Here is a 26,969-nt window from a genome sequence, read left to right on the forward strand (position 1 = left end):
TTACCCACACTGTTTATCAGGCCCTCTACTCTTACTATAAGCACTGAGTAAACGGCAACTAGTAACTGAAAATGCAGAAAACCTGTGGCGCTTCAGTTTTCTGCACCTTCTTTTTTGTCTCAGATTGTGGGGGTTTTGCTCTTTCGCATGATTTATATCATGATCTTGAGGGAGGAGAACCATTGAAGGCCCCCGCCTCCTGCACCCGCCTCAACAATTCTAGCTACGTGGTGCAGTTAACAGGTTCAATCCCATTCTTCCCAGGTGGGGTCAAGGGGAATCCTAGAGTCTGAAGGGTGATTATAATAGCCAGGCCTTTTTCAGACCAAATGGACAGAAACCCAGGGGTGTAACCTCTGAGGAGAAACGGCTGGCTGGCTCCACACACACCACCTGCCACTTGGGCCGCTCGCCCCTCCAATCTCAGGGACCCAGACGGGCAGTAAGTGGTTGTGCGCCCACTTCTGTCACTGTCTTCAAGAAGCTCAAGCAATCTGGTAGGATTTTGAGGGTTTTTCTTTTTTGGTGGTGGTGGTTCCAAAGCACATAAGTTCTAAAGTGGTACTTCTCTGGGAGCCCATGACAAGGCGGGGGATAAAACCACCCTAACTCTACGACCCCTCCGAGATTCAACTGCCTGAAAACCCCGGAGGTAACTTGAGATCAAGCTAACCAAAGGACAGAAATTAGATCCTGGTGATGTCTCTAGGACCTCCAACAAATTACCTCTGGCGTCTTTACGCTGAGAGGAGGGTGTCTTCCCCTGGAACAGCAGTGGAGAGTGGGTCAGCGCCTGCAGCCCACTGGCAGAGAGGCAGCTCCGCACAGCACAGCCGGGAGGCGGGGTGGCACCTGGAGCAATGGCATGGTCAGCGCAGCCCACGGCCCTGACAAGGAAGCCCAAGCCTTCCCCCAGTGTCCCCTTGGTCACACCGCGCCCACACGGCCCAACATGGCAAACTCACCTGGGACGAACACCTGGTCGTCCGCCTCGGAGGGCAACTGGCAAATGCTTGTGCTTGGAGACCGCTCTTCTGAGTCTCCCTGCTGATCGCAGGCCCTCTTCACTTGTCGTTCAGCCTCCTCCTTAGCAGAGAGGCATCTCTTCCTAGATCCCAACCCAAACTGTCCCCAGGAGAAGGCCTCCTCAGCCTTGGGCACGCTGTCCCTGGGAGGCGACTGGTCTGGCAGCTGACACACACCCTCTAGCTCAAAATCCCCCAGGATGGGGGGCCTGCCAATGCCAAGTTCCAGGCCTCGCTCCTTGCCCTCCGGCTCCAGTGGCGACACTCCCCCGGGAAGGTCGGAACTGACCTCGCTCCTCCCAGCAGAGGGGCCGAGGCTGCAGTCCACTGCCCTCTTTCTGCGGGGCCAGTCTTTAATTGTGTCAGGAGTCGTCTTCCCACTGTGCTTGGGGGATGGGGTCCAAGGAACCCCAACTTCTGTCTGGAACGGAGAGGGGGTACCGCAGGGGCAGCGGGTGGGGGTGCATGACTGGCAGATATAGGTCTGTCCCCCACTCTTGCCAGGGGTGCTGTGTGAGGGGCGAAGGCAGGGGGCCGACAGGCAGGTGGCTTCGGGTTTGCCTGAGGACTTGCTGGCCCTGGGCACACTGGGACCCGGGAGGGAGCTCTCCTCCCTTGGCGGGGGCTCAACTTCTGGCAAAGAGCTGGAGTCTATCTTTTTAATTCGGAGCTTGGGGAGGCCAGAAGCTTGCATCTCCAGCTCAACCTCATAGGTCTGCGGGCTGGCAGGGGCTCCGCAGGGCCAGGGGGCTGCCTGCTGATCCTCTAGTTGCGTGGCCGCCTGGCACTGCTTCATGTCTGCCGTGCAGTGTGGGTCGTAGGGGGGCATCAGGGGAGAGTGGGGTCCAGAGGAAGGAGAGGTGGGAAGAATCCTGGGGTCACACGGAGACGGCTTCTCACACGTACCCATCCTTAACCCCTCACCTCCGTCCAGGGGTGAAATGCTGCTTTTTAAGTTATCATGGCCATGGTGCTCAGCTTCATCCAGGAGAGTGAGACAGTCCGAGTCTGTTGCAATAAGCAAAGGAGAGGATGTATGCCAGTCACCCCCAAAGCCAGTTCCAGGGTAAGCTGGAAGTTCAGGCGAAGCTGGAGAAGAGAGGGTCGCTGCCTTCTGGTTCTTTCCAGTGTCTGTGATGGCAGCTGGGTTGTCAGTTATGGCAACCCTCAGAGCAGCCAAGCTGTCAGGCTGGCCCTCCAGGAAGTCTTGTTCTGTTTCTGAGGTCTTGTTATGCCGTTTCCCATGTTTGGAAGGGGGCGGAGGGGGCCAGAGGTCAGACGGAGCTACCTGTGAGGCACTGGGGGGCGTCAAGGGAGCAGAACAGGAGGGAGGTGTGGTGACACTGGGTGATCTCTGGACTTCTTGCCAGCCGCCTTGTCCAGAGGACAGAGATGCTATGGGAAATTCCCCAAGTGAACTCTCCTTGGAAATACCATGTGAAAGAGAGGTAACGGCTCTTTTTGGAAAAGTCAGAGCTGCGTTCCCTGGTCTCTCTGGGGTTTTGACAGCTTTGTTACTCCACAGCTGCGGCAGCTTCTCTGCCTGGGGTGCTCCAGAGCCCTGGGGGAGCTGGTGTTTCTGACTTGGAGATGTGCCCTTGGAAGCGGCTTGTCTCTGGAGCCCCGAGGCTGCTGTCCTGGGAGGTGCTCGAGCAGAGGATCTGTTAGGGGTCAGACACTCAGTCCTGGTTGGGGCAGTTGATGAAACCAGGGCTGCTGGACAGGAGGTGCTTTCCGGACTGGAGTCCACCAAGTGTGGCCAAGAAGAATTCTGCAAAAATCTGGGGGGCTGACCACCTTGTCTCTGGGGAGTTCTCCGGACCTTCTCAAGAGAAGAGGCACCTTCTGCCAGGGAGTGTCCTTTCCGAGGGGTGACTTTTGGTTGCGATGGTGAATCCCAGCCATGTGGAGATAAGTCTTTCAAGAATTCCTTAAAAATGACCTGTTTGGCAGGGGTCATTTCCGCAGGGGATTTCTGCAGCCTTTCCGGGGTGTGCAGTGGAGTCTGTGGTGTCCGAGGGACCTTTCTTGGTGTGGCTTTACAAGAGCTTGGGGACTTCCAGTACCTCTTCTCAGGCGTCTGTAAAGAAAGATGCTTATTTCAGTGCTTTGAACATCATAACCTATAGTCTCGGAAATGTTTTAATGATCTCTAAGAAGATTAAAAAGTCCAGTGGGAGGTTTCTTATCATCAGCCAAAGGAATGATAAATTGGATTTCATACAGGACACGTTTCCACTTCCAAAACATGACCCAGATTTTACTTGTCAGCTTTCTAGCACTAAGCACTGTATCCAAGCTTCATTTCTTCTAAGACAAATTGTTTTAACAATTTGCACACTACAGTGAAAATATGCTTTGCCTCTATATCACTCCACTCACTACTCACAGCTGTCTTTTCCTGATCTTTGCCTGAAGTAACCTTTAGGAGCCACGTCATCTGCTATTCACCTGTCACTTGTCACCACATGTCGATCCTGTCACCCATGTTAGAAACCTGGTAGTCATCCTGGACTCCCTCCCTCTCCACATGCCTTCAACAGGTGGTTTTAAGTACCTGATATGCGTCAGGCAAAATGTGTGCAGAAGGCCGGGGTGGGGGAGGAGGAGGAGATGAAACATGGACCCTATGGATACACAGCAATAAAGATAACACCTCAGAGAGGAACCTTCCCAACAAAAAAACTTCCCTTCTTGCAAAAATTGCAGTTAATTCCAACAGGTAAGGAAGTCTGACAACTATTGTTCAATCTTATTATCTCAAGAGTCCTGGTCCAGTTGGCATTTCATGTAGGGTATAGACAGATGAGGGGAAGATTCTCTGGAGGAGGAAACTGCAACCCACTCCAGTATTCTTGCCTGGAGAATCCCATGGACAGAGGAGCCTGGTGGGCTACAGTCAATAGGGTCGCAAAGAGACATGACTGAAGCAACTCAGCACACAGATGGATGATAATACACGGGCTGATGTACTGACGGGGCGTGCACGGGACAATACGGGAGCACAGAAGGGGAGGCAACGGACAGTGAGCCAGGTCTTAAAAGAATGGGTGTCGGCAGGTGAAGACAAGGTGGACAGTGCGGGAGAGGAACCTTGAGGCACACACAGCCGTATGAGCAAAGGCACGAAAGTGAAAAACAGCAGCTCTGTGCATCCTGAGGCGGCTGGGAAGGTGGAGTGTGAAGCAGAGATGGGTGAGCAGGCGTCAGAGTGCCTGTCCAGGGAGGAGACGGAACACGGTCCTATGGACCCTTCCCCACAGCTTCCTGTGTCCCCCCAATCCCCTAAGCGGTTTTGGGGCAGAGTCTGTAGAGCTTCCAGCACAGTGAGGTAGTCAGAGGAGCACCCAATGGGGTCACAGAGGTCCCACCAACCTCTGGGGGTGGGATGGATTTGAGAGGCAAGAGGCTATGGAAGTGTTGCAGGCAGAAGTGAACTCGGGTAGGAACTGAAGGGATGGAGAGGAGGGAATGGGTATGAGATAGGCTGTCAACAAAATGGGCAGAATGGATGGATTAGCCAGGCCTGAGGAGAGGAGTCCAGGATGACTACCAGGTTTCTAACATGGGTGACAGGATCGAGTGGGCAATCAAACAGGTGAGAATGCTACTGCACATTTCAGACAGATATAGACCTGGTGTCCAGTATAAATGGAGATGAACCCAAGAGGTAGTGAGATCTACCCGCTCAGTCCAGCTGCTACCTTAAGTCCCCATGTACCCAATAGTCGTTCATCAAGTCAGCCTCAACCACCTCAAATCTCTATTACTATCTTCTCTTCCTCACTGGCCTCAGTGGCTTTCCTTGCCCATGTCTACATGTTCCCCAAACTATACTATTTTAAACATCATAGTAATTTTATACCTGATAGGCTGTAGGTGTTGCAGAACCCACAGTGTTTCCTGAAGGCCTTTTAATCCGTGCTGAGCCCTTCTCTGAGGGACTGATCATCTCAGACATTGCTCCGAATAGAAGTCTCTTGGGAGACCGAATACTTTGGACTGGAGAGTTTTCTCTTCGGTCTGCAAGTCAAAAACAGTGACAATATTTAATTTTTTCTCAATTCCTGCCCTCTCACCCCCTACCCAATACTCATAAAACAGCCAGTCTATATAAGAAAGATGACGATTTGGGAGCAAATGGGGGGAAATCCCACCTAATTATGACAGCAGTCGTAACAAGTGCTGCTTTATTGCATTGTGAGACTGCATTATCAAGCCCAGTCTCTACGTTAGGAGGTGTGGGCAACGGAAATAATTTGAAAAGACAAGTATAAAAGATAGATCTGATAAGCCAAGTTCACAATGGATAAAAGAATGAAGGTCATACAGTACCTTCAACCTGGGGATACCTTCCCATAGTATCTGAATGTATGTATGGAGGAAATTACAGGTCATTTCTTCTTGAATGAATGGAAGTACCTACAAGGATAGTGTGGACAGCCAGCCATAGGAAGCCAAAGGGGTGATTCTGATAATGGTGGCCGTGGTCACCTGTTCATCTGGTCATCACTTTGAACCTCAAATATTTATACTGTAAGTCCCCTGCATACAAAAGAGTTCCGTTCTGAGAGCGCATTCGTTAAGTCCAACTTGTTCATAAGTCCAAAGTCAGCCGAGGTACCCAGCTAACACAATTGGCTATGTAGTACTGTATTATAATTGGTTTGTGGTATTTTTCACACAGAAATTAAAATATTCTTAGCCTTGGAGTACAGTACCTTGCAAAGTACAGTACAACAGCTGGCAGCAAGCAACAACTGCCAGCTACATCACCACTGTTTTTATGCTTGCTTCCAGACATCCTGGGCTTGAAATAAAGACACTGTACTATTACACCCTGTACAGTGCTGTAAAGTACATACACATACAGCCACTTGTAGAGGATGCACGCACGTGACGACGTATACCAGACACGTGAACTTACATGACTAGACATTCTAACGCGTGTTAGCATCTTTGAAAGCTCACAATCTGAAGGTTCATACATAGGCAACTTACTGTACCTGACCTGTTTCTCCAATATCAAATTTCATTCTTTTCCCACCAAGCTTGTGTGGACCTCTGAAGACAGGCAGGGAAAGTGTGTTACCTGACTTCATTTGCTGGAATGAGTGAACCCTTTGTATACTTCGAGACTTTGGCTGAGACACAGAGTAGAAGGAAGCAGAGTTTGTCCTGCTGAACGCCAACTGCTTGATTCGAGGACTTCGTCTCAAACTCACCACTGTAAGACCAGAATCAGTTAGTACCAAGAAGAAATGCAAGCTCAGTGTTTCCCCTATGAGATGGGTAAGAACTATGTGACACCATGCACAAGAGGGGCTTCCCTGGCGCCTCAGTCGGTAGAGTCCGCCTGCAATGCAGGAGACCTGGGTTCCGTCCCTGGGTCGGGAAGATCCTGGAGAAAGGAATAGCTACCCACTCCAGTATTCTTGCCTGAAGAATTCCATGGACAGAGACGCCTGGTGGGCCACAGTCTGTGGGACTGCAGAGAGTCGGACGTGACTGAGTGACTAACACTTTCATGTACAAGATGGAAAACTTGGTTTCCAACATGCTCTTGGTTTTGAGATCTTTGAAGTGTGACAAAGCTAAGAGGGCTATGATATGTGGCCCCAGCAAACTTCCCCCCAAAAAAACAAACAAAAAACCCGACCGCTGCAGACTGTAACCTGCATAAGTATTATGAACTGCCACCCTGAAGCATTATGTAGAGTGATAAAAAAGGTTTGTAGAGTGTGACTTTCATTAAAAAGTTTTAAATCACGGTTTTCATACTTATGTTACATATATTTGTATAGAAACAACACCTGTAAGAGTATTATTAAAGCTAAACATTAGAGTATTTCTGATTTGTGGGATTACCAAATGTTAATTTTTTGGCTTCTCTATGTTTTCTAAAATATACTACTTGATTTAAAAAACAATGTTTTTGGAAACCCCTCCTTCATGTATACTTTAAAAATAAGCCAAGGTTTGTTTGTTTTTAAATTTTTGGCTGAGCTGGGTCTTTGCTGCTTCATGAGCTTTTCTCCAGTTGCAGCATGCGGGGGCCACTCTAGTTGCACTGCACAGGCTTCTCTTGTGGTTCCCAGGCTCTAGAGCACAGGCTCGTAGCTGTGGCATATGGCTTAGCTGCTCCGCAGCATGTGGGATCTTCCCCATCAGGGACAGAAGCCATGTCTCCTGCGGTAAACATCCTTTACCAATGAGCCACCAGGGAAGCCCCACAGTACCATATATTAACATAGTAGTTTAGCGTTCACTCTGAATCCCATTTCTATTATGTAAACATATTTCTTCTCTAGAAACTCTCAGTACACTCTGTGTAACAGATCATTCACCAATTAACATGTACTGATACACACTGTGGGCCCAGAGCTGTCATAATGGATATGCTGAGCAAGGATACAAGTCCAGAAAAGTTGTCATAGAAAGTAGAGAAAACACAAAAGCCCAGAACCCCCAAACAAAACAAAAGTAGGTAATACCATCTTCTCCTTTCTCTGGGGACTCTTCAACAACGTCAATATCAGGACCAGGATCAGAGGACCTTGAGGAACAGCGGGTACAAGGACTAGTCAGCATCACTCATAAATAATGCACATCACAGACCTACAGGTTCTCACCTCACAAGATAACAAAGACCACAAATGGTCTTGATGACATTACTGTAGGCAGGCACTCTCAGACATTACTGTCAAGAGTGAAAGGCTAAAACTTTTTTTTTGAAAGCAGTTTGACAAAGTTAAATTTGTATACCGTTTGATCCACAAATTTCACTTCTTACAATTTACCCTGTAGATAAATGAGCACAAGTGTGTAAAATCCACACACAAATAATGTCCAGATGTAGCCTTGACAAGGAGGAGTAGATGTACTTCTCCCCATTCTTGCTCTCATGTACAGTTAAGAACCCTGGGTGTTACATACAGAGCAAGCAGAAGGCTCTCAAAGGTGGAGAGAAGACTCAGGACCTCAGGACCTGAAGAGACATAGGGCAGTGAGCTCTGGGAGTTTCTGTTTTGCTTCATAGATCTTGGATCAGGTGCTCAACAAGCTGACAACCCCAATACACCAAGAGGTGCAGACAGAAACTGCCCTGAGCAAAGTTAGTTCTCTTTAGACAAAGAACCAGGAAAGGGGCAGCCAAGTAAGACAGAAACATTCAGCAAAAGCTGCCCTACTCAAACCAATTGCCATGGAAAACTGTGGCCTCACCACACCCCTGAACAGGCCTAGCTGGGATCATCCCAGGCCTGGCAGCGAGACTCCCTCCTTCCCCAGGTCAACACATGAATAGATTTTAAAATTAGGCAATATCCATTCAATAGAATACTACTCAGCAATAATATGGAACGAACTATTGATATATACAACAACACAGATAAATCTCAAAATAATTATGCCAAATGAAAGAGGCTGGACACCAGAGTGCATTCTGTATGGTTCTCCAGCCCTCACAGAATTTTCAGAATGCTCTTGGGTAATAGGCAATGTGGTTGAGACTGGGTCACAAATGTCATGAGAAGGTAAGCATGGCCCATAAGATGAGGAGGGCTGTGTGGGAGCATGAAGAAGCTAGACAAGGAAGTCGCTCACCTGCCCTTGATCTGTCTATGAAGCAGCCTTCCGGAGATTTGCTTGTGTACTGGTGTCTCGGCCACACTCTTGGTCAGCAGCTTGCGATAACCTAAAATGTAAATAGGATAAATTTCACATAATCTTACCAAGCAGAAACAGCAAGGCAATGGAAGCAATTTGAACTTAAATATGGTTTAACACTTAGCCAGAGTGGCTCTTAATGGACTCGTGGACCAAGGTCTAACCATAAAATTTGACTTAACAAGACATTACAGTTTATCAGCACTATTAGAGTTTAACAATAAATAATCCAATATAAAATATAATGAAAATAATGATCCTGAAAAAAAAGTTCTTATTAGAGCTAATACTTCTGTCCACCTAGTTAGTTGGTGGTTCTTTTATTTATGATTAAATTATTGCATTTATGATTAAGGCATGTGAAAATGCTGATATGTCATGCAATGTTAAGATATTTAATACAAAGATAAATCTAATTTATGCTCTGGTATAAATTTTCTCAATAGCATAAGACAGACAAGTTACTCATGGGAGGACTGGTTTTAAGGGAGATAAAAATGACTAGGAAGAGGACTGATGCCAGCAGGAATGTGGGGTAAAAAACTCCCCCATAAAAGGAATGAGAACACTGACCAAAAGTGAACTCAATTGCTCCAGAACTCTGGAAATTAACCAGTTTGGAGTAATCCAAGGAGTAGTTATTCAACAAAAACAGCTGTATCTCCTTAAGAATAGCAAGCCCTGCACAACTTTAACTTCCTTGGCCCCGACCTCCTCTCCCTGGCCCCGCAGCAGCCTTGAGAACCAACAGCCCAGCGGCCCCTGGATGAACAAATGGTGTCTAAGCTCCTCCACAGCCCCATTCCCAGATAACAGTCTATTTGACCTATCTGGTAGTTCCCTGGAGAATCGCACTCACTTGGCCTGTCTCTATTTGACCTGACTCAGAACTCGTCCAATGCAAACAACTTTTTCCCAGGGAGCCATTTACTAAAAACAATCAGCAGCAACTGTAAACAACAGCTGCCTGAGGTGGTGATCTTGGGGCAGACAAGATAACCAAGAGTCTGGATGTGAAAACTGGGGAATGAGACATCCACAAGGGACTCTGCTAACTTCTGACACACTCGGGGAACCTGCAAGTCCGTGTGCGGTAGGGCTGTGTGCACGCCCAGGATGGACCCAAGAAGGACCCTGCATGTGTGCTCAGGCGTGTCCAACTCCCTGTGACCCCATGGACTGCAGCCCTCAGGCCCCCCGTCCATGGAATTCTCCAGGCAAGAATACTGAAGTGGGTTCCCATTTCCTCTTGGCTGTCACCTTTGGCTGACCCCAAGGCTCTAGAAAACAGCAAGAGTTGTAAACTGTCTGGCTGAGTATTGAAGACGTGAGCCAATGCACACATAGGGCCCCTCAGCAAAAGCTGGGAAACTTACTAGTTCCAAGCGTGGAAGGAAATCTCTGTCCAACCCTTAGCTGACCACTAAGCTAACCAAGCAGAGATTTTAGTGGCTACACATGACAGAATACAGACTTGAAAGAACTAGTTCAGTAAACAAACAAGAGTAAAAACAAACTCTGCCCTGGAGCTGTGGCAATCTGATTGTCAGCGCTGACTCAATATTTAACATGTCCAGTTGTCAACAAAAAATATAAGACAAGAAATAAGAAAGTATGGCCCATAAACATGGCGGGGAGGCGGGGGGGGGGGGGGTGTGGGAAACCCATTCAATAGAAAGCATTCCTAAAGAAGTTCAGACATGGATTCATTAGCACAAGACTTTAAATCAGCTATCTGCAATATGTTCAAAGAACTAAAAAAGGAAAAATAATATCTAAAGAACTAAAGGAATGTACGAGCCTGATGACTTGCCAAGTACAGAATATCAATAAAGATGTCATTAAAAAGAACCAAGTAGAAATTCTAAAATCGAAAAGTACACTATCTAAAATAAAAGACTCATTTAGAGGGGCCTAGAAGTTGATATGAGGTGGCAAAAGAATCAAAGGTGAAGATAGGTAATTGAGATTATCCAGTCTGCGGGACAGAAAGAGAAACGAACAGTCTTAGACAGCCATCGGACACAATCCAGCATAATAACATAAGACATAGTGGGAGTCCAGAGAAAGAGGGAAGAAAGAGGTGGAAAACTTTGAAGAAATACTGGTTGAAAACTTCTGATGTCTGATCAAAGACATTCCATAGCCAAGTAGCTCAATAAACCTAAGTAGGATAAAGACAGAGATCCGCACCAGACAAATCACAATCAAATCATCAGAAGTCAAAGGGGAAGACAGACTCTTGAAAGAATCAAGAAAGCAGCGATCTGTCATGTACAAGCAGTCCTTGCTAAGATTAACAGCTGACTTCTCCTCAGAAACACAGGATGACAAAAATGTGGGGTGATGAAAGGCACAGGGCTGAAAGAAAAAGACTTAATCAGGAATTCTATTCTATTATAACATCTTATAGAAAGAAACGAATGAACTTTTTGGCCCACCCAACATACCCTGTAAGGGAATCCCTGATGGCTCAGCAGTAAAGAATCTGCCTGCAACACAGGAAACACGGATTTGACATCTGGATCAGGAAGATCCCCTGGAGAAGGAAATGGCAACCCACTCAAGTATTCTTACATGGAGAATCCCACGGACAGAGGAGCCTGGAGGGCTACAGTCCATGGGTTGGCTGCAAGAGTCAGACACGACTTAGGGACTAAACCACCATCACCACCAATAAATCCTATAAACTATTACTCAAACATGAAGGAGAACATCCTCCCCACCCTCAAAGATACACCCAAAAAACAACACTGAGAGAATCTGACACTGGCAGACCAGCCCTACAAGTACTATCCATACTAGAGGGAGTCCTCTAGGCTGAAAGGAAAGGGCACTAGAGAATAACATGAGTCCACATGAAGAATTAAAGAGCACTGGTAAAGGCAATCATACAAGTAAATGCCAACAACAGAATAAAAGTATTGTTAATTCTGTATCTTTCTCCTTTGAGTTTAAAGACAAAGCAAGGATTATAAATGTGCTGATGGGCATACAGTGTATCAAGATGTAATTTGTATGACGAGCTAGCACACAGAAGGGGATAGAAAATAGTTATACAGAGGAGCAAAGTTTTTGTTGCACTCCTGAAATTAAGTTGATATCAACCTTGACTGGATAAATTAAGAAATTAATTGCAACATCCATAGAAAGGGACACCATACAAAACAGTGAAGTAGGAAGCTCTAGGGTTTGGTCCCTCCCCTAAAACAACCAGTAAACTAGGAAAAAAATCATCAGAGTAAACTATTTTGGAACTTCTGCAACCTGACTGGCACTAATGACAACCAGGAAAGAGCCCAATGAAGGGAGACCCTGATATTTAGTAAGGGAATGACGTGCCCAGAACAGCTACCAGCCCTTTTTCCTCAGCCCTGCCGCAGCTGTGGGGCAGTGGCCCACGTCCTGGGAGCAGCTGGCGAGTGGTAGAGCAGACAGTGGGGACCCTGTCTCCTAACTCTGGGTTATAAGGTTCAGTCAGCGTGCTTGGAGAGTGGAGCCCTGTGGGGCCTGAGCAGACATCTGCCCTGATTTCTGCCCTCGGGCGCCAGCAGCTTTCCCCCACTGCATCCAACAGGTGACTTATAGGGACAGGAACACCTTTTTGTCTGTCCCTTTTTGGAGCCAGACATTTAAGGAAATCTTTCTCAGGTTACCAGCTAATCACAGAGACAACAGAACAGAAACTTCAGTGACCACACAAGAGAGAGTACATGCTTTGTAAAAATAGCTGGGAAGGCACAAATGAACAGGCTCTCAATAAGCAAAGATCAGTGATGTCACAGGAGTGCGAGAGTCTTACCTCCAGAGTCAACAGACCATAATATTCAGAATACCTAACTCTCAACAAAGAACTACAAAGCATACAAATAGACAGGAAAGTGTGTCAAGGAAGAAAAGAATTTGACATAAAGTACCCTTGAGAAATCCCAGACACTGGAATCACTGGTTAAAAATGTTAAATGAGCTCAAGGAAAAAAAACGAACACAGAACTGAAAGAAATAAGGAAAACAACGGATAAACACAGTGAGAATATCAATAACGTAACAGAAATTATAAAAAGGAACCAAACAGAAACTTCAGAGCTGAAAAGCACAATAACTGGAAAAGTTCACTAGAGGGGTTCAACCTCAGATTTGAGCAGGCAGAAGAATCAATAAACTTGAAGCTAAAGACAACCAAAATTCTCCAATCTGAGCAGAACAAAAAAAAGGACTAGATGGCTTCATTGATGAATTCTATCTAACATTAAAACAAGAATTAACACCCTAACACCTAAGCAATTCAAAAAGCACCTAAGACAACTCAAGGAGGAAAGAACAGTCTTTTCAACGCACGAGGCTGGTACAGCTGGATAACCAGAGGCAAAAGAATGACACTGTACTCACCTCACACAATACACAAAAACTAACTGGAAATGAGTCAAAGACCTAATTTAAGACTTTAAGCCATAAAACTTGGGTTGAATAATGGATTTTTAGACATGCCACCGAAAGCACAAATAACAACAAAAACGTGTTAAACTGGATAGGATCAAAACTAAAAACACTTTATATATCAAAGGACACTATCAAGAATACAAAAAGCAAACCCAACAAATTGGGGTAAAAATATTTGCAAATCACACATCTGATAAGAGATTAGTATCTAGACTATCACATAAAGAACTTTTACAACTCATAGTAAAAAGACACAATCCAATTTCAGTTCCGTTCAGTCGCTCAGTCTCATCCGACTCTTTGTGATCTCACAGACTGCAGGATGCCAGGCTTCCCTACCCAACAACAACTCCCAGAGCTTGCTCAGACTCATGTCCATTGAGTCAGTGATGCCATCCAACCATCTCATCTTCTGTCGTCCCTTTCGCCTCCCGCCTTCAATCTTTCCCAACATTAGGGGCTTTTCCAATGAGTCCGTTCTTCGCATCAGGTGGCCAAAGTGTTGGAGTTTCAGCACCAGCATCAGTCCTTCCGACTGAATATTCAGGACTGATTTCCTTTAGAGTAGACTGGTTGGATCTCCTTGCAGTCCAAGGTACTCTCAAGAGTCTTCTCCAACACCACAGTTCAAAAGTATCAATTCTTCAGTGCTCAGCTTTCTTTATAGTCCAACTCTCACATCCATACATGACTACTGGAAAAACCATAGCTTTAACTAGACGGACCTTTGTTGGCAAAGTAATGTCTCTGCTTTTTAATATGCTGTCTAGGTTGGTCATAGCTTTTCCTTCAAGGAGCAAGTGCGTTTTTTAATTTCATGGCTGCAGTAACCATCTGCAGTCATTTTGGAACCCAAAAGATAGTCTCACTGTTTCCATTGTTTCCCCATCTATTTGCCATCAAGTGATGAGACTGGATGCCATGATCTTAGTTTTCTGAATGTTGAGTTTTAACTCCCCAGGTTGGTAGGTGCCTAGTATGCTACTGGAGATCAGTGGAGAAATAACTCCAGAAAAAATGAAGAGACAGAGCCAAAGCAAGAACACCACCCATTTGTGGATGTGACTGGTGATGGAAGTAAAGTCTGATGCTATAAAAAGCAATATTGCATAGGAACCTGGAATGTTAGGTCCATGAATCAAGGCAAATTGGAAGTGGTCAAACAGTAGACAGCAAGAGTGAATATCGACATTTTAGGAATCAGTGAATTAAAATGGACTAGAATGGGTGAATTTAACTCAGATGACCATTTTACCTACTACTGTGGGCAAGAATCCCTTAGAAGAAATGGAGTAGCCATCACAGTCAACAAGAGTCTGAAATGCAGTACTTGGATGCAATCTCAAAAACGACAGAATGATCTCTGTTCGTTTCCAAGGCAAACCATTCAATATCACAATAATCCAAGTCTATGCCCCAACCAGTAATGCTGAAGAAGCTGAAGTTGAACAGTTCTATGAAGACCTTCAAGACCTCCTAGAACTAACACTCAGAAAAGATGTCCTTTTCATTATAGAGGACTGGAAAGCAACCCAATTTAAAAACGGGCAAAGATTTCTCCAAAGAAGCTATACAGGACTTCCTGGCTGCCCATTGGTTAAGAATCTGTGTTGTCAGTGCACTAGACGCAGGTCTGATCCCTGGTCAGGAAACGAAGATCCTGCATGCCATGCAGTGGTGAGACCAAAAGAAAAAAAAGAGGCTATACAAGTAGCCAGTGAGCACAAGAAAAGAAGGTTAATAACATTAGTCATCAAGGGAATGCAATTCATAATCACAATTACACACCACTTTACACCCACTGGATGAGTAGAATCAAAGAGGGACAATGGATGGCAGTGGTAAGGATGTGGAGAAATCAAAACCCTCACACATGGTTAGTGGGAATATAGCCACTTTGGAAAACAGTTTGGTAATTGCTCAAAAGTTAAACAGAGTTGTTATGTGGCCCAGCGAATTTCATTTCTAGGCATATGCCTGAGAATTAACAACATGTCTACACACAATCTTGTACATGAATGTTTACAGTAGCATCACTCACAATAGCCAAAGGTAGAAACAACTTAAATGACCACCAAATGATGAACGGATTAGTAAAATGGAGCTTATCCATACAATGGTATATTATTGCCAATAGAAAGAAATGAAATACTGAGACACACTACACCATGTATAAACCTTGAAAACATTATGCTAAAGTAGAAGAAGCCAGTTACAAAGACCATATGATTCCTCTTATAATACCCGTAAGAAATCTATAAAAATACAAAGCAGACTGGTAGTTGCCTATAGCTGGAAGGATTGGGAGAAACGGAGAGTGACTAGTTAGTAATGGGTTCAGGGTTTCTTTCAGGAATGATGAAAATGTTCTGGAATGTGTCATGATGTGGACAACTTTGTGAACATACCGAAACCACTAAATGTTGATTTTATGATACATGAATTACCTCAATTACAACAAAGAAGCAACAACAACAAAAATAAACACATCGAAAGATTAGAAAACAGCTAGTCACCATCTTTCATTCCTGTTTAAGTGGTTTTATAAAATAGGTATTTGTTGTCTTTCAGAAGAGAGGAATGAGAAAAATACCAGGATTAATTCTTCATCTAAGCTTGGAGGGAGAGACATCCCAAGTGGAAAATTAACTGACGGTAACCACAGAAGAGAGGAAAACATGGGATTAATGAGCTCCTGCAACACACAGCCTGGAGACTGGCCTGAGAACCCCTTCTCTTGGTTGCCCTGCATGCGGTACCTTTGGTCCTCTTAAAGCTGTCATGTTTATACTCCAGACCTTCCACAGCTGACACTGAATGGCTTCTGGGCAACCCCTTCTTCACAGATCTCTTTGAAGGAGAAATCATTTCCTGGTTGAAGAGATTTCTTCGAACTTTGGTTACTTCTGAAAGCATTAAAAAAAGAAAAAGTCAAACATCATCATTAATAAATGCCACACATGAGAAAAGGAAGATATCTAAAACAGAGAATCTGCTTGAGGAAACTATTTTACAGACTGACTGCTATTATATATTTACATTTAGTAATAGGATTTCCTTAAATAGTACACTCACATGGTATATCAAAACTATTTACTCTTATAAATTTATTATTATTATTTTTTTTTACTTACTTCTTTTTTTTTTTTAATTTTTTATTCCTTTATTTCTCATGTGTTCCCCATCCTGAACCCTCCTCCCTCCTCCCTCCCCATACCATCCCTCTGGGTCGTCCCAGTGCACCAGCCCCAAGCATCCAGCATCGTGCATTGAACCTGGACTGGCATCTCGTTTCATACATGACATTTCACATGTTTCAATGCCATTCTCCCAAATCTTCCCACCCTCTCCCTCTCCCACAGAGTCCATAAGCCTGTTCTATACATCAGTGTCTCTTTTGCTGTCTCGTATACAGGGTTATCGTTACCATCTTTCTAAATTCCATATATATGCGTTAGTATACTGTATTGGTGTTTTTCTTTCTGGCTTACTTCACTCTGTATAATAGGCTCCAGTTTTATCCACCTCATTAGAACTGATTCAAATGTATTCTTTTTAATGGCTGAGTAATACTCCATTGTGTATATGTACCACAGCTTTCTTATCCATTCATCTGCTGATGGACATCTAGGTTGCTTCCATGTCCTGGCTATTATAAACATTGCTGCGATGAACATTGGGGTACACGTGTCTCTTTCCCTTCTGGTTTCCTCAGTGTGTATGCCCAGCAGTGGGATTGCTGGATCATAAGGCAGTTCTATTTCCAGTTTTTTAAGGAATTTCCACACTGTTCTCCATAGTGGCTGTACTAGATTGTATTCCCACCAACAGTGTAAGAGGGTTCCCTTTTCTCCACACCCTCTCCAGCATTTATTATTTGTAGACTTTTGGATCGCAGCCATTCTGACTGGTGTGAAATGGTATCTCATAGTGGTTTTGATTTGCATTTCTCTGATAATGAGTGATGTTGAGCATCTTTTCATGTGTTTGTTAGCCATCTTAAACCCAACGTTCTGGGAATACACGGAAGGCCCACATCACTTAAATTAGAAAAGATTTCTTTTTTCTTTTTTTGAGTATTTTACTAGTTTACTGGGTAACAGTAGCCCCACCCTATCCAGGGTTTCACTTTCCAAGGTTTCAGTTATCCACAGCCAATTACGGACTGAAAATATCAAATGAAAAATCCTAGAAATTAATAATTCATAAGGATTAAAGTTGTGTGCCTTTCTGAATAGCATGATAAAATCTCATGCCATTCTGCTCTGTCCCACTCAAAACATAAATCATTCCATTAGTCACCGAGTAGCCATCTGGGTTATCAGATCAACTATCGCAATATATAGCAGTGCTGTGTTCAGGTAACCCTTATTTCACCCAAATATCTCTTGAGCCCCAAAGCACAAAGTAGTGATGCTGGCAATTGGCATATGCCAAAATGAAGTTGCAAAATGCTTTCTTTAAATGAAAAGTTTCTCCACTTAAGGAAAGAAAAAAAAATTATATGCTGAGGTTGCTATGATTTATGATTAAGAATGAATCATCTGTGAAATGGTGAAGGAAAAATTCACACTAGTTTTACTGTCACATCTCAAACTGCAAAAATTATGCATTAAAGTGTTTAGTTAGGATTGAAGAGGCATTAAACCTGTACAAGATATTTTGAGAGCAAGAGACCAAATGCATGTTAACTTTTGTTATGACTATTCTATTTTATAAGGTATTAATTCCTACCGTGCCTAATTTATAAGTTAAATTTTATCCTAGGCATGTACGTATGTGCATGCTAAGTTGCTTCAGTTATGTCCAGTTCTTTGTGACCCCATGGACTGTAGCCCACTAGGCTCCTCTGTCTATGGGATTCTCCAGGCAAGAATACTAGAGTGGGTTGCCATGCCCTCCTCCAGGGGATCTTCCTGACCCAGGGATCAAACCCACATCTCTCATGTCTCCTACATTGGCAGGCAAGTTCTTTACCACTAGTGCCACCTGGAAAGCTCCATGTATGTATAGGAAAAAACATATATAGGGTTTGGTACTATCTGAAGTTTCAGGTGTCCACTGTGGATACTGGAATGTATCCCCTGTGGTTAAGGGGGAACTGTGTGTGTGTGTGTGTGTGTGTGTGTGTGTTAGTTGCTCAGTTTTGTCTGACTCTTTGCGACCCCATGGACTGTAGCCCACCAGGCTTCACTATCTGGAATTCTCCAGGCATGATACTAGAGTGGGTTGCAATGCCCTTCTCCAGAGGATCTTCCTGACCCAGGGATCAAACCTGGGTCTCCTGCATTGCAGGCAGATTCTTTACTGTCTGAGCCATCAGGGTGGACAAGGGGGAACTACTATATCTGAAATCCTCTTCCTAACTCCAGAGCATAAGAGTTGCAACCACCTAAACTCAAAGTTAGTAAAAAAAGCTTAAGAGTCAGGAAATACTTGACAAGGCAAGTGGGATGGCATCTTAAACTTGAGCAAGACGTCCTAGTGGATCATACCCAAAAATTCACTCAGGGTAAAAAAAAGTCTAAGACCAGGTTTCCCTGGTGGCTCAGCAGTAAAAAATCCACCTGCCAATGTAGGAGACACAGGTTTGATACCTCATCTGGGAAGATCCCACATGAGGCAGAGCAAATAAAACACTGTGCCTCAACTATTGAGTCTGTGCTCTAGAGCCTGCGAGCTGCAACGACTGAAGCTCAAGTGCCTTCTAGAGCCCGTGCTCCACAGGAGAAGCCACCGGAATGAGAAGCCTGCACACCACAGCTAGACAGTAGACGCTGCTCGCCACAACTAGAGGAAGCCGTGCACAGCGACGAAGATGCGGCACAGCCAAAAATGAAAATAAATTAAATTATCTTAAAAAAAATTTCTAAAGGCAAGTCATTTAAATAAAAATCAAATAAACCGGGATTCACAAACTGGGAGAAGCCTCTTTGTTTACCCATCACCAAAATATACATTAAGATTATCAATAATACACAAAGTTTCCAAAAGTGTTTCTCTCTCTCCATTATGAAAGCCTCTGTGACCTGCCTTAGGCTGTTCTATGAAATTAATCTGTGATCTGACAGCCAAATTTGATCTGTTACTCTCTGTTTTCCCCAAGTTTTGGAAAAGTTTAATATTGATAGAAAATTTCAAAAGGAATACAATAAACAGAATCATCACTAAAATTTATCAACTGTGGACATTCGTTTTCCTCCTCGTCCTCTCTACGTTTATACAATTGCCCATCCCAAAACGCTGCAGGGTGACCTGCAGACATCACAACTCTGGAGTTTCCTGTGCTTCAGTAGGTATCTCCAAAGAACAAGGGCACACTATCTATCCCACCCTCTCTCATCACTCAGCAACATCCTTCACAGCTTTTCTGCCCTAAATTTAAGCAGGGGTCGTGTGGTGCATGAATGTCACACCTAAACTCCTTTTATCTAAACTAGTTCTGCTGCCTCTTTTCTTTTGGGGCTTTCATGTGAATGGCATTTAAAAATATATGTATATTTCAGCCAGTTATTTTACAAAATGCAGTATTTTGAGACCATGTGAACATCTTAGTCTCCTAGCACACAGACATGTTTCACTAGCTGATAATTATACCAAACTATATATTATATATACTGCAACATGTAGTTGCAACATGCAACTACAAAGCTATATACTTATATATACTATAAAACTATATATACTACATGCAGCTGCTTAAATATATGTAATCAAAATAAACTTGTCATTGGCTGTAACAAGGAAACAAAAGCATACCTTGTACTGTGTCTTTCACTGGGAGAGGAGGCTGCTGCTGAAGGGTAGGGTGAGAATTCTCCTGAAAGATGAGAAAATCCAATAAGAAAACTTCAATAGGTACTCATTTAAAAGAATAGGAATTCCACACAAAAAAACCCCCCTTTGATCCTTGCAATTTCACTTGTAGGAATCTGTAACAGAAACAGTTGTAAAATGGACAAAAACAGGGTCTGGGAATATACACAACAAACTGCCATCGGTGACTACTTCCGAAGAATGGATGGTGAAGAAGTACTAACATTTAACTTCATATAATTTCTATTTTTTTAAAAATTGCATTTATTTTATATTTTGGCTGCATGGCAGATGGGATCTTACCCATCTGACCAGGGGTTGAATTTGCAACCCCTGTGGTGGAACTTTGGGGTCTGAACAACTGGACCACCAGGGAAGTCCCTAATTTCAATTTTTAAACAATGTTTCTGTAGACCTTTTATAACTAAAATATAAGGGAAACTCCATTAGAGGATGGGTATACTCTGAGGAACGTCTCCATATAAAACTGCTATTTGGGGACTTCTCTGGTGGTCCAGTGGTTAAGACAACTCCTCGCCTCCACTGCAGGGGGCTTGGGCTCCATCCCTGGTCAGGGAATTAACTAAGATCCCACATGCCATGTGGTGTTGCCAAAAAACAAAAAAAAAATTCTTGCTATTTATTTCCTATTACAGTAGAGGATTCAAGTACCCAAGATCAAATGGCATCTAAATGAGAGAACTGTTTTTAAAGATTTTCTTGTTTTTTTTTCAAGTATGCCACTGTAATCACTGAAGAAGGAAAGTCATAGTAGAGCAAAAACTTAACAAATGATACTCTTTAACCAAAATCAAATCCTGATCATATAAACCTGGTCTTAAAGAAATACACTTTCTAGGCCAATCTGAAACACACGTTTTCAGAAAGGAGACCTATCATATAGAATCTTCTGACAGAGATGTTCTGACACTTTGGACTTCACACTCTCCAAACAAAATCTAAGATTTGAATCTTATTCACTTATATGTATTAAGGTATACTAAGAAAGTGAACAGACTTCCTTGGTGGTAAAAAACCCGCCTGCCAAATGCAGGAGACGCCGGTTTAATCCTTGGGTCGGGAAGATCCCTTGGAGGAAAAAATGGCAACGCAGTCCAGTATTCTTGCCTGGGAAAATCCCATGGACAGAGAAGCATGGAGGGCTATAGTTCATGGCATCGCAATAGAGTCAGACATGAATTTTTAGCGCCTAAACAACAAAAAAGTGAACACCATTAACTCTTCAAAAGAAACCCCACCTCCTATTCTGAAGCGCAGCTATAAATCTCAAACAAACCACTATTGTAATGATTAATGCTTGAAAGCTAGTTCTAGAATTCTAACTTTTCTCATAGTTCATGCAGTTCAAAAGTTTCAATGCATTCTTTGTCTCTCTCCTCTTAGACATTAATTCTATTTAGTAAATAGACTCCAGCTGGATTATTTTTTTTGGTAACCAACAAGTCCTAAATCTACTGACAGAGAAAAAGAATTACCACCTGGCTTCATATGTTTTTCTTTTTAACTTGTTATTGAAGTAACACATATTCACTGAAAAGTACTTTCTGGTACACAAAGTCCTAATATGATTGCATATTACTTTTTCAATGGCCTCTTTGCTTATGTTAGTTATCATTTCATGAGTTTTCTTAACCACGTTAAAGATTTTTAGTTAACTTATCCCTAACTTTTACTAGTGTTTTTTTTCTCCCTTTAATATTACCTCACTTTTGGGAAAAACAATTAATCTTAAACAAATTTATATGTCTTTACTCCTTAGACCACGGTTGTGGACCACACATTCATAAAAATACCTTAGTTCTGTATCCACTAACATTCATTTCTTAAAAGTGAAGATACTGCCTTTCATTCTTATTTATTGCATCAATTCATGCCCAAAGGAACAACTCTGGCATAGCACCACTTTCTATCTCCTGGAAATGACTTACATTTTTGGTAGCTCTCTTGGCAACTTTGGGAATTTCAATTTGTCGCAGATTTTGTGAAACCTCTGCAATGCTTTTATGTCTGATTGCATTTTTCCTTTTAAAAATAGAAAGAAACAGTCAATATACACTCAATACAGGTGACAACTAGTTAGATTAGAATGGAACTAGAGTTTAAAATAAAACATTTAAATAAAAGTCAATTATCTTAAGGGTGGTCTGAACTTACAGCAAAACAAGTCAACCCCAGATTTCTAAAAGTAACAACTACAAATTTAAGTAGTTAAGAACAGTGAATAGCTTCATGGAAAATAAAAAGCTAAAACCCTAAGCTTATCTCATGGAAGGCTCCTAGTTCTTAAAGACCTCACATGGACAGTCAAGAGAAGACTATGGCTACACATATATATTACACTGCATGTTCCCAAGATAATATAAAGCACGTCAGATGCTCCTTGTTAAGAACTCTTAATAATTGGCTTCTGTGATTCAGACATAAAGGCAACTATTAATTCAATAAATTATAGACAAAGACAACTGGACTTTGGGCTTAAATGTGCCCTATGCCAAGATGGTAACAGTGCAAGAAAATTCCTTTAAATCCTTGCACTCCTACCTTCTCTTCTTAGCTGATCTAGTACGAAGCTCCTCCAGTTGGTCAGATTCAGTGCCGCCAGGCAATGATCTATGAGCGTTTGACGGAAGAGGCACAGAAAGGGGTGATTTGCTCTCCTGGGTCATGGAGTCATCGCTGAAAAAATCTGCAGGAAGGACACCAGCCAGCTTCTGAGGAATCACAAATCCTAGGCTGTCGTAAAGACTTCCCAGTATCTTTGGGATTGAGTCAATATACCTGTGGAAAAGGTTGGTTAAATGTGGAACAGTCAGTCACCATTCCACCGTCTCTAATGCCTTCCTCACCTAGGATGAGAAACAGTCCTTACAATCCTACAGCTCTGAGACAATACTTGTATAGTACTTGGTAAAGTAATGTAAATTTTAAATTAGTCATCAAACTTACAATTCCAAAATTCCTTCCAGAAACTTTGCTAGGTATGCTGAATCTTCAGTTAAACACAGCATGCGCAGCAAATCTGTCACCTGAAGATTTTAGAAAATTACCACATGGCCTCTTCAGGGCAGCTGAAACAATCTGTATACAGCATGTCCCAGTGGCACTAAGCAGTATACTTGCCTCACCCACTACTTGCTCCAGATCCTCTACACGTTCATGTACTGAAGGGCACTGCAGACACAGCTCCAAACGAAGAAACACCTGAAGCTGGCACCTTGAGAGAAAAAAAACACTCGGTCATATCTACTTTGAGTGTCACCTAACTAAAATGAAAATTCCTTCATTACGTAGAGATCTGTTTATAGAAGAAACAACCAAAAAATAGAAGAGCCATGGCTTTCTAAATGGCGATAGGGTTACTAGGTAAATAGGTGATGCAGACTGCACGTGGTGGTGGTGGTGGTTTGGTCGCTCAGTCGTGTCCGACTCTTTGCGACCCAATGCATCGTAGCCCTCCAGGCTCCTCTGTCCATGAGATTCTCCAGGCAAGAATACTAGAGTGGGTTGCCATTTCCTTCTCCAAGACTGCACATGAGAACATTACAAAGAATCAGCCACAAAAGCCTCTTCAAGCAATAGGCAATCTATTTTAAACTGATACTTTCTCAGCCATAGAAAAAAAATAATGCTATTTGCAGCAACATGAATGGACTGAGAGATTATCACACTAAGTGAAGTCAGGAAAAGAAAAACAAATATCCCATAATCACTCATATATGTAGAAACTGAAATATGACACAAAATGAACTTACCTATGAAAAAGACTTACAAATATAGAAAACTTATGGTTACCAAAGGAGAAAGGAGGTGGGGAAGGGATAATTTGAGAGTTTGGGATTAGCAGATACAAACTATTATGTATAGATAAACAATCATGTCCTAGTGTGTAGCACAGAGAACTATATTCAATATCCTATAATAAAAAGAATTTTTTAAAAATTTAAAAAATATTAAAATCAATACAAGCAAATCTTGAGAGCTGTTTTTGGAGTAATTGTTTAAAAGAAAAGGTAGTTAATTACTCTCTGACTTTGCCTTCTTTATCCAGTTTTCCTACGTTCTGTCGAAGACTTTTGCTAGTTTTCAAGAAGTTGTTTCTTACTTGATACAGGCAGTTCATCTGAAAATATAAAATTATTACATAGGAGAATATTAGTATTAATGCTTATCATTATTTCTAATTTTCACACAATTTTATAATGCCCTAAGAAGGGAAGAACATGTTCTTTCTTTCATTTGAGTGAAAAATAGTATACTATTCTTCTTTTATATATTTTAAAAGAACATTTTTTTTAAATGTTGAAAGCATTTGACAGCAAGTGGGCATGGATACAGCAAGTCTGCAGGTTTGAACTTCCATAAAAGAAAGATTTCATTAAGTAGTGACTGAGAAGTCTAAGCAAAATACATCAATATTTTAAAGAAATGTTCCAGGTGACTCTAAAGTGCAGTCAGGGTTAACAGCTACTGGTTTAATTCATGCAGCTAACATGCAGCTCGGATGAGGACAAAGCTTCCATTTGAAGAGAAGTGCATATAATTATTCCTAGTTGGCCCCTTTCCTTGATTTTCGCCTTCCCAGTGGACCATGTCCACCTTCCAAGACCTAGAACTGACTGGACTCACCATTCTCCCTCATCATTTCTAAAATGTACACTGCAAAGAGACATTTTCCAAGACACATGAGCCAGACCCAACAACAAGTAACCAACAGAGTTATGACAAACGACAACCTCCAGACTGGCTTCCTCTAATTCCTTGGTTCCCTTGGACTTTAAGAACGCTTTAATGTTTGAGATGGTGCTCCGAGCACATGAATACAGCATGGTGTCTCCTGCAGCCACAGTCTTTTGGTAATTTTCGTGTATGTGAGATAGTAGCTCTTCCTCAGTTTTAAAATCTGTGGGGGGAAAAAAAGTGAAACTGATCACCAGATCCAATGGAAGGCGTTGTCTTTTATTTAAGCCAGTGGTTGTCAACCGGGAGGTTTTGCTGCTTAGGGAACATCTGGTTCTGTCTGGGCTGCCGTGACTGGTGGGGAGAGTAAGGATACCACTGGCATCTCATGGGTGGAGGCCAGGGATGCTGTTAAACATCTTATGGTTCACAGAGGATTATCCGGTCCAAAATGTCAAAAATGCAGAGGCTGAAGTAGTACAGAGACAGTGATTAATTTTAAGGGTTTGCACATCAAGTGTACATGTTATAAATTCAAAGGTAACCAGTAACAAAGAAGAAATAAACTATACTACTTCCAAACCCATTGAAGATTATCCTTGTCCCACTGAATTGTTGGGGCACTGTTGTGCTAGTCTATTTATGGAAAAAAGATCTAGTTCAGAAATTATGGTAATGCCACATTGCCTTGCATTACAATTAATTTGCTTTCCCATCTGCATTCCAGTATACCATAATAGCTCACAACGGATGTTCTATCTCACTCAAACTGACCATCATCTATGATCCAGTATTTCACAGGGGAAAAAATTGTTTAGAGCAGCAGAAAACTTTTATCCCAGAATTTTCAAAAGAACTCAGAGGTGACATCATGCAATTATTGCCCAAAGTTCTTCTGCTCAACTTTGAAAAACCCCAATAGTCCAACCCTAGATTATTCACAAAACTTTTCCCTTTCTCTTCATTCACAAATATATAAAACTTATTTAACCACTTGTCCTATGGCCAGGCCACAGACCTCCTTTGTGACTTTGCTTATACTAATCCTTCATTGGGCACACACTTCTTTTTTGTCTTTGCCTTCTAATCTCTGCTTATTCCTCAAAGTCTAACTTGGGCTCCACTGGCTTTTTAAAAGCCTTCTCAACCTGTTCTTCCCTACAATGACCTTTCCTTTCTCAGCTCCTAGTATGTCTTTAATTCTAAAATGAACAAGTATTTTCAGTTGCAGACTCTTGGTTCTTATATTCATTTTACCAATTCATTGTGTAGAGAGATGTGTGTATGTATACACACACACACACACACATATATATATTCATTATTATTTGTAACTGGATCATAAATCTAAGGAGAGGAAATTATTTACTCCCCATAACACACTTGTGGACATGTAGCAGATATCTAATAAATGTTCATTAAGTGAAGGATATGATTACAGCTTAAAAATATGAGCGTATGGAAGAGTAAACATGAGTGTAGGCATCAAAATCCAATGGAATTAAGGAATACCTTTAGGTTTAGAACTTCTCAGTGTTCTTCCTCTGTTTTCCAGTCTATCTGCTGTTCTCCCATTGGCTGTCTTTTGGATCCCTTTCTCCCCAGCTGTGTCTGGACTGCCATCTGGATGTAATTTCTGAGCCTTTACATTCAGTCTTGCAACATTCAGCATCTTTAAGGAACGGCACATGGTATTCATCTTCTTCCTCACTGGAGTGCGAGGGACACCTCCTACCAAAACAACATCATGGGAAGAAAAGTAAAATAACTTTTACTTCCATGGGATCAAGAACTACTTTAATTCAGATTAAATATTCTGCGAAAGAATACTGAGATGAAGTATATCCCTTCAGAATGATCTGAATTGGGTAATTCTTGCTACCAATAGGGTGGAAAGCGCTCTTTTAACTGAAGTTTAGGAGCTAAATATCTCAACATAATTGGATGATTTTTACCTCTAATGCCAAACAGACAAGAGACAAAATGCCAAACAGACTCATTTTGGTGTTACCCAATAGTCACAGAGTGCAATGAAACTCTTGAAAGGCAATCCAGCAGTCTACACCCAGAGCTCCCTTTTCCTCACTTTTTGATACAGTAACTTGTTCATGGAAATGTATACCAAGGAAATCACTCAGAGGATAAATCACATACATGATATACACTATAGTATTTACCATGGTAAAACCTGAAAACAATCTACATGTTCAGCAACATAAGGAATTTGCCAATTTTTTAAGCAATGAGATAGAACAGTAACTAAAAAAAAACCAAAGGAACAGACGAGCAAGTATCTATACACAGCACACAAAGTTGCCATTT

The 26,969-nt window shown here is 42.5% G+C and overlaps 1 protein-coding gene across 1 annotated transcript in view; it reads right to left on the reverse strand.

The window, feature by feature from the left end:
* TICRR (TOPBP1 interacting checkpoint and replication regulator) overlaps positions 1–26,969 on the reverse strand; it is a 44,237-nt gene that overhangs the window by 1,602 nt on the left and 15,666 nt on the right. The window contains exons 7-21 of the mRNA XM_086364599.1: positions 26,160–26,378; positions 24,704–24,870; positions 23,993–24,090; positions 23,091–23,184; positions 22,917–22,996; positions 22,512–22,748; positions 21,899–21,992; positions 19,893–19,953; positions 15,893–16,039; positions 8,631–8,721; positions 7,520–7,581; positions 6,118–6,252; positions 4,891–5,048; positions 966–3,105; positions 727–852 (exon numbers count right to left, since the gene is read on the reverse strand). Coding sequence (XP_086220725.1) covers positions 727–852; positions 966–3,105; positions 4,891–5,048; positions 6,118–6,252; positions 7,520–7,581; positions 8,631–8,721; positions 15,893–16,039; positions 19,893–19,953; positions 21,899–21,992; positions 22,512–22,748; positions 22,917–22,996; positions 23,091–23,184; positions 23,993–24,090; positions 24,704–24,870; positions 26,160–26,378 — 3,909 coding nt within the window. The remainder of the gene's footprint in view (positions 1–726; positions 853–965; positions 3,106–4,890; positions 5,049–6,117; positions 6,253–7,519; positions 7,582–8,630; positions 8,722–15,892; positions 16,040–19,892; positions 19,954–21,898; positions 21,993–22,511; positions 22,749–22,916; positions 22,997–23,090; positions 23,185–23,992; positions 24,091–24,703; positions 24,871–26,159; positions 26,379–26,969) is intronic.

Source organism: Bos grunniens, chromosome 21 (genome assembly GCF_055505025.1).
Source record: "Bos grunniens cultivar Pamir isolate PY7600 chromosome 21, Bosgru_T2T1.0, whole genome shotgun sequence".
NCBI classification, from domain to species: domain Eukaryota; kingdom Metazoa; phylum Chordata; class Mammalia; order Artiodactyla; family Bovidae; genus Bos; species Bos grunniens.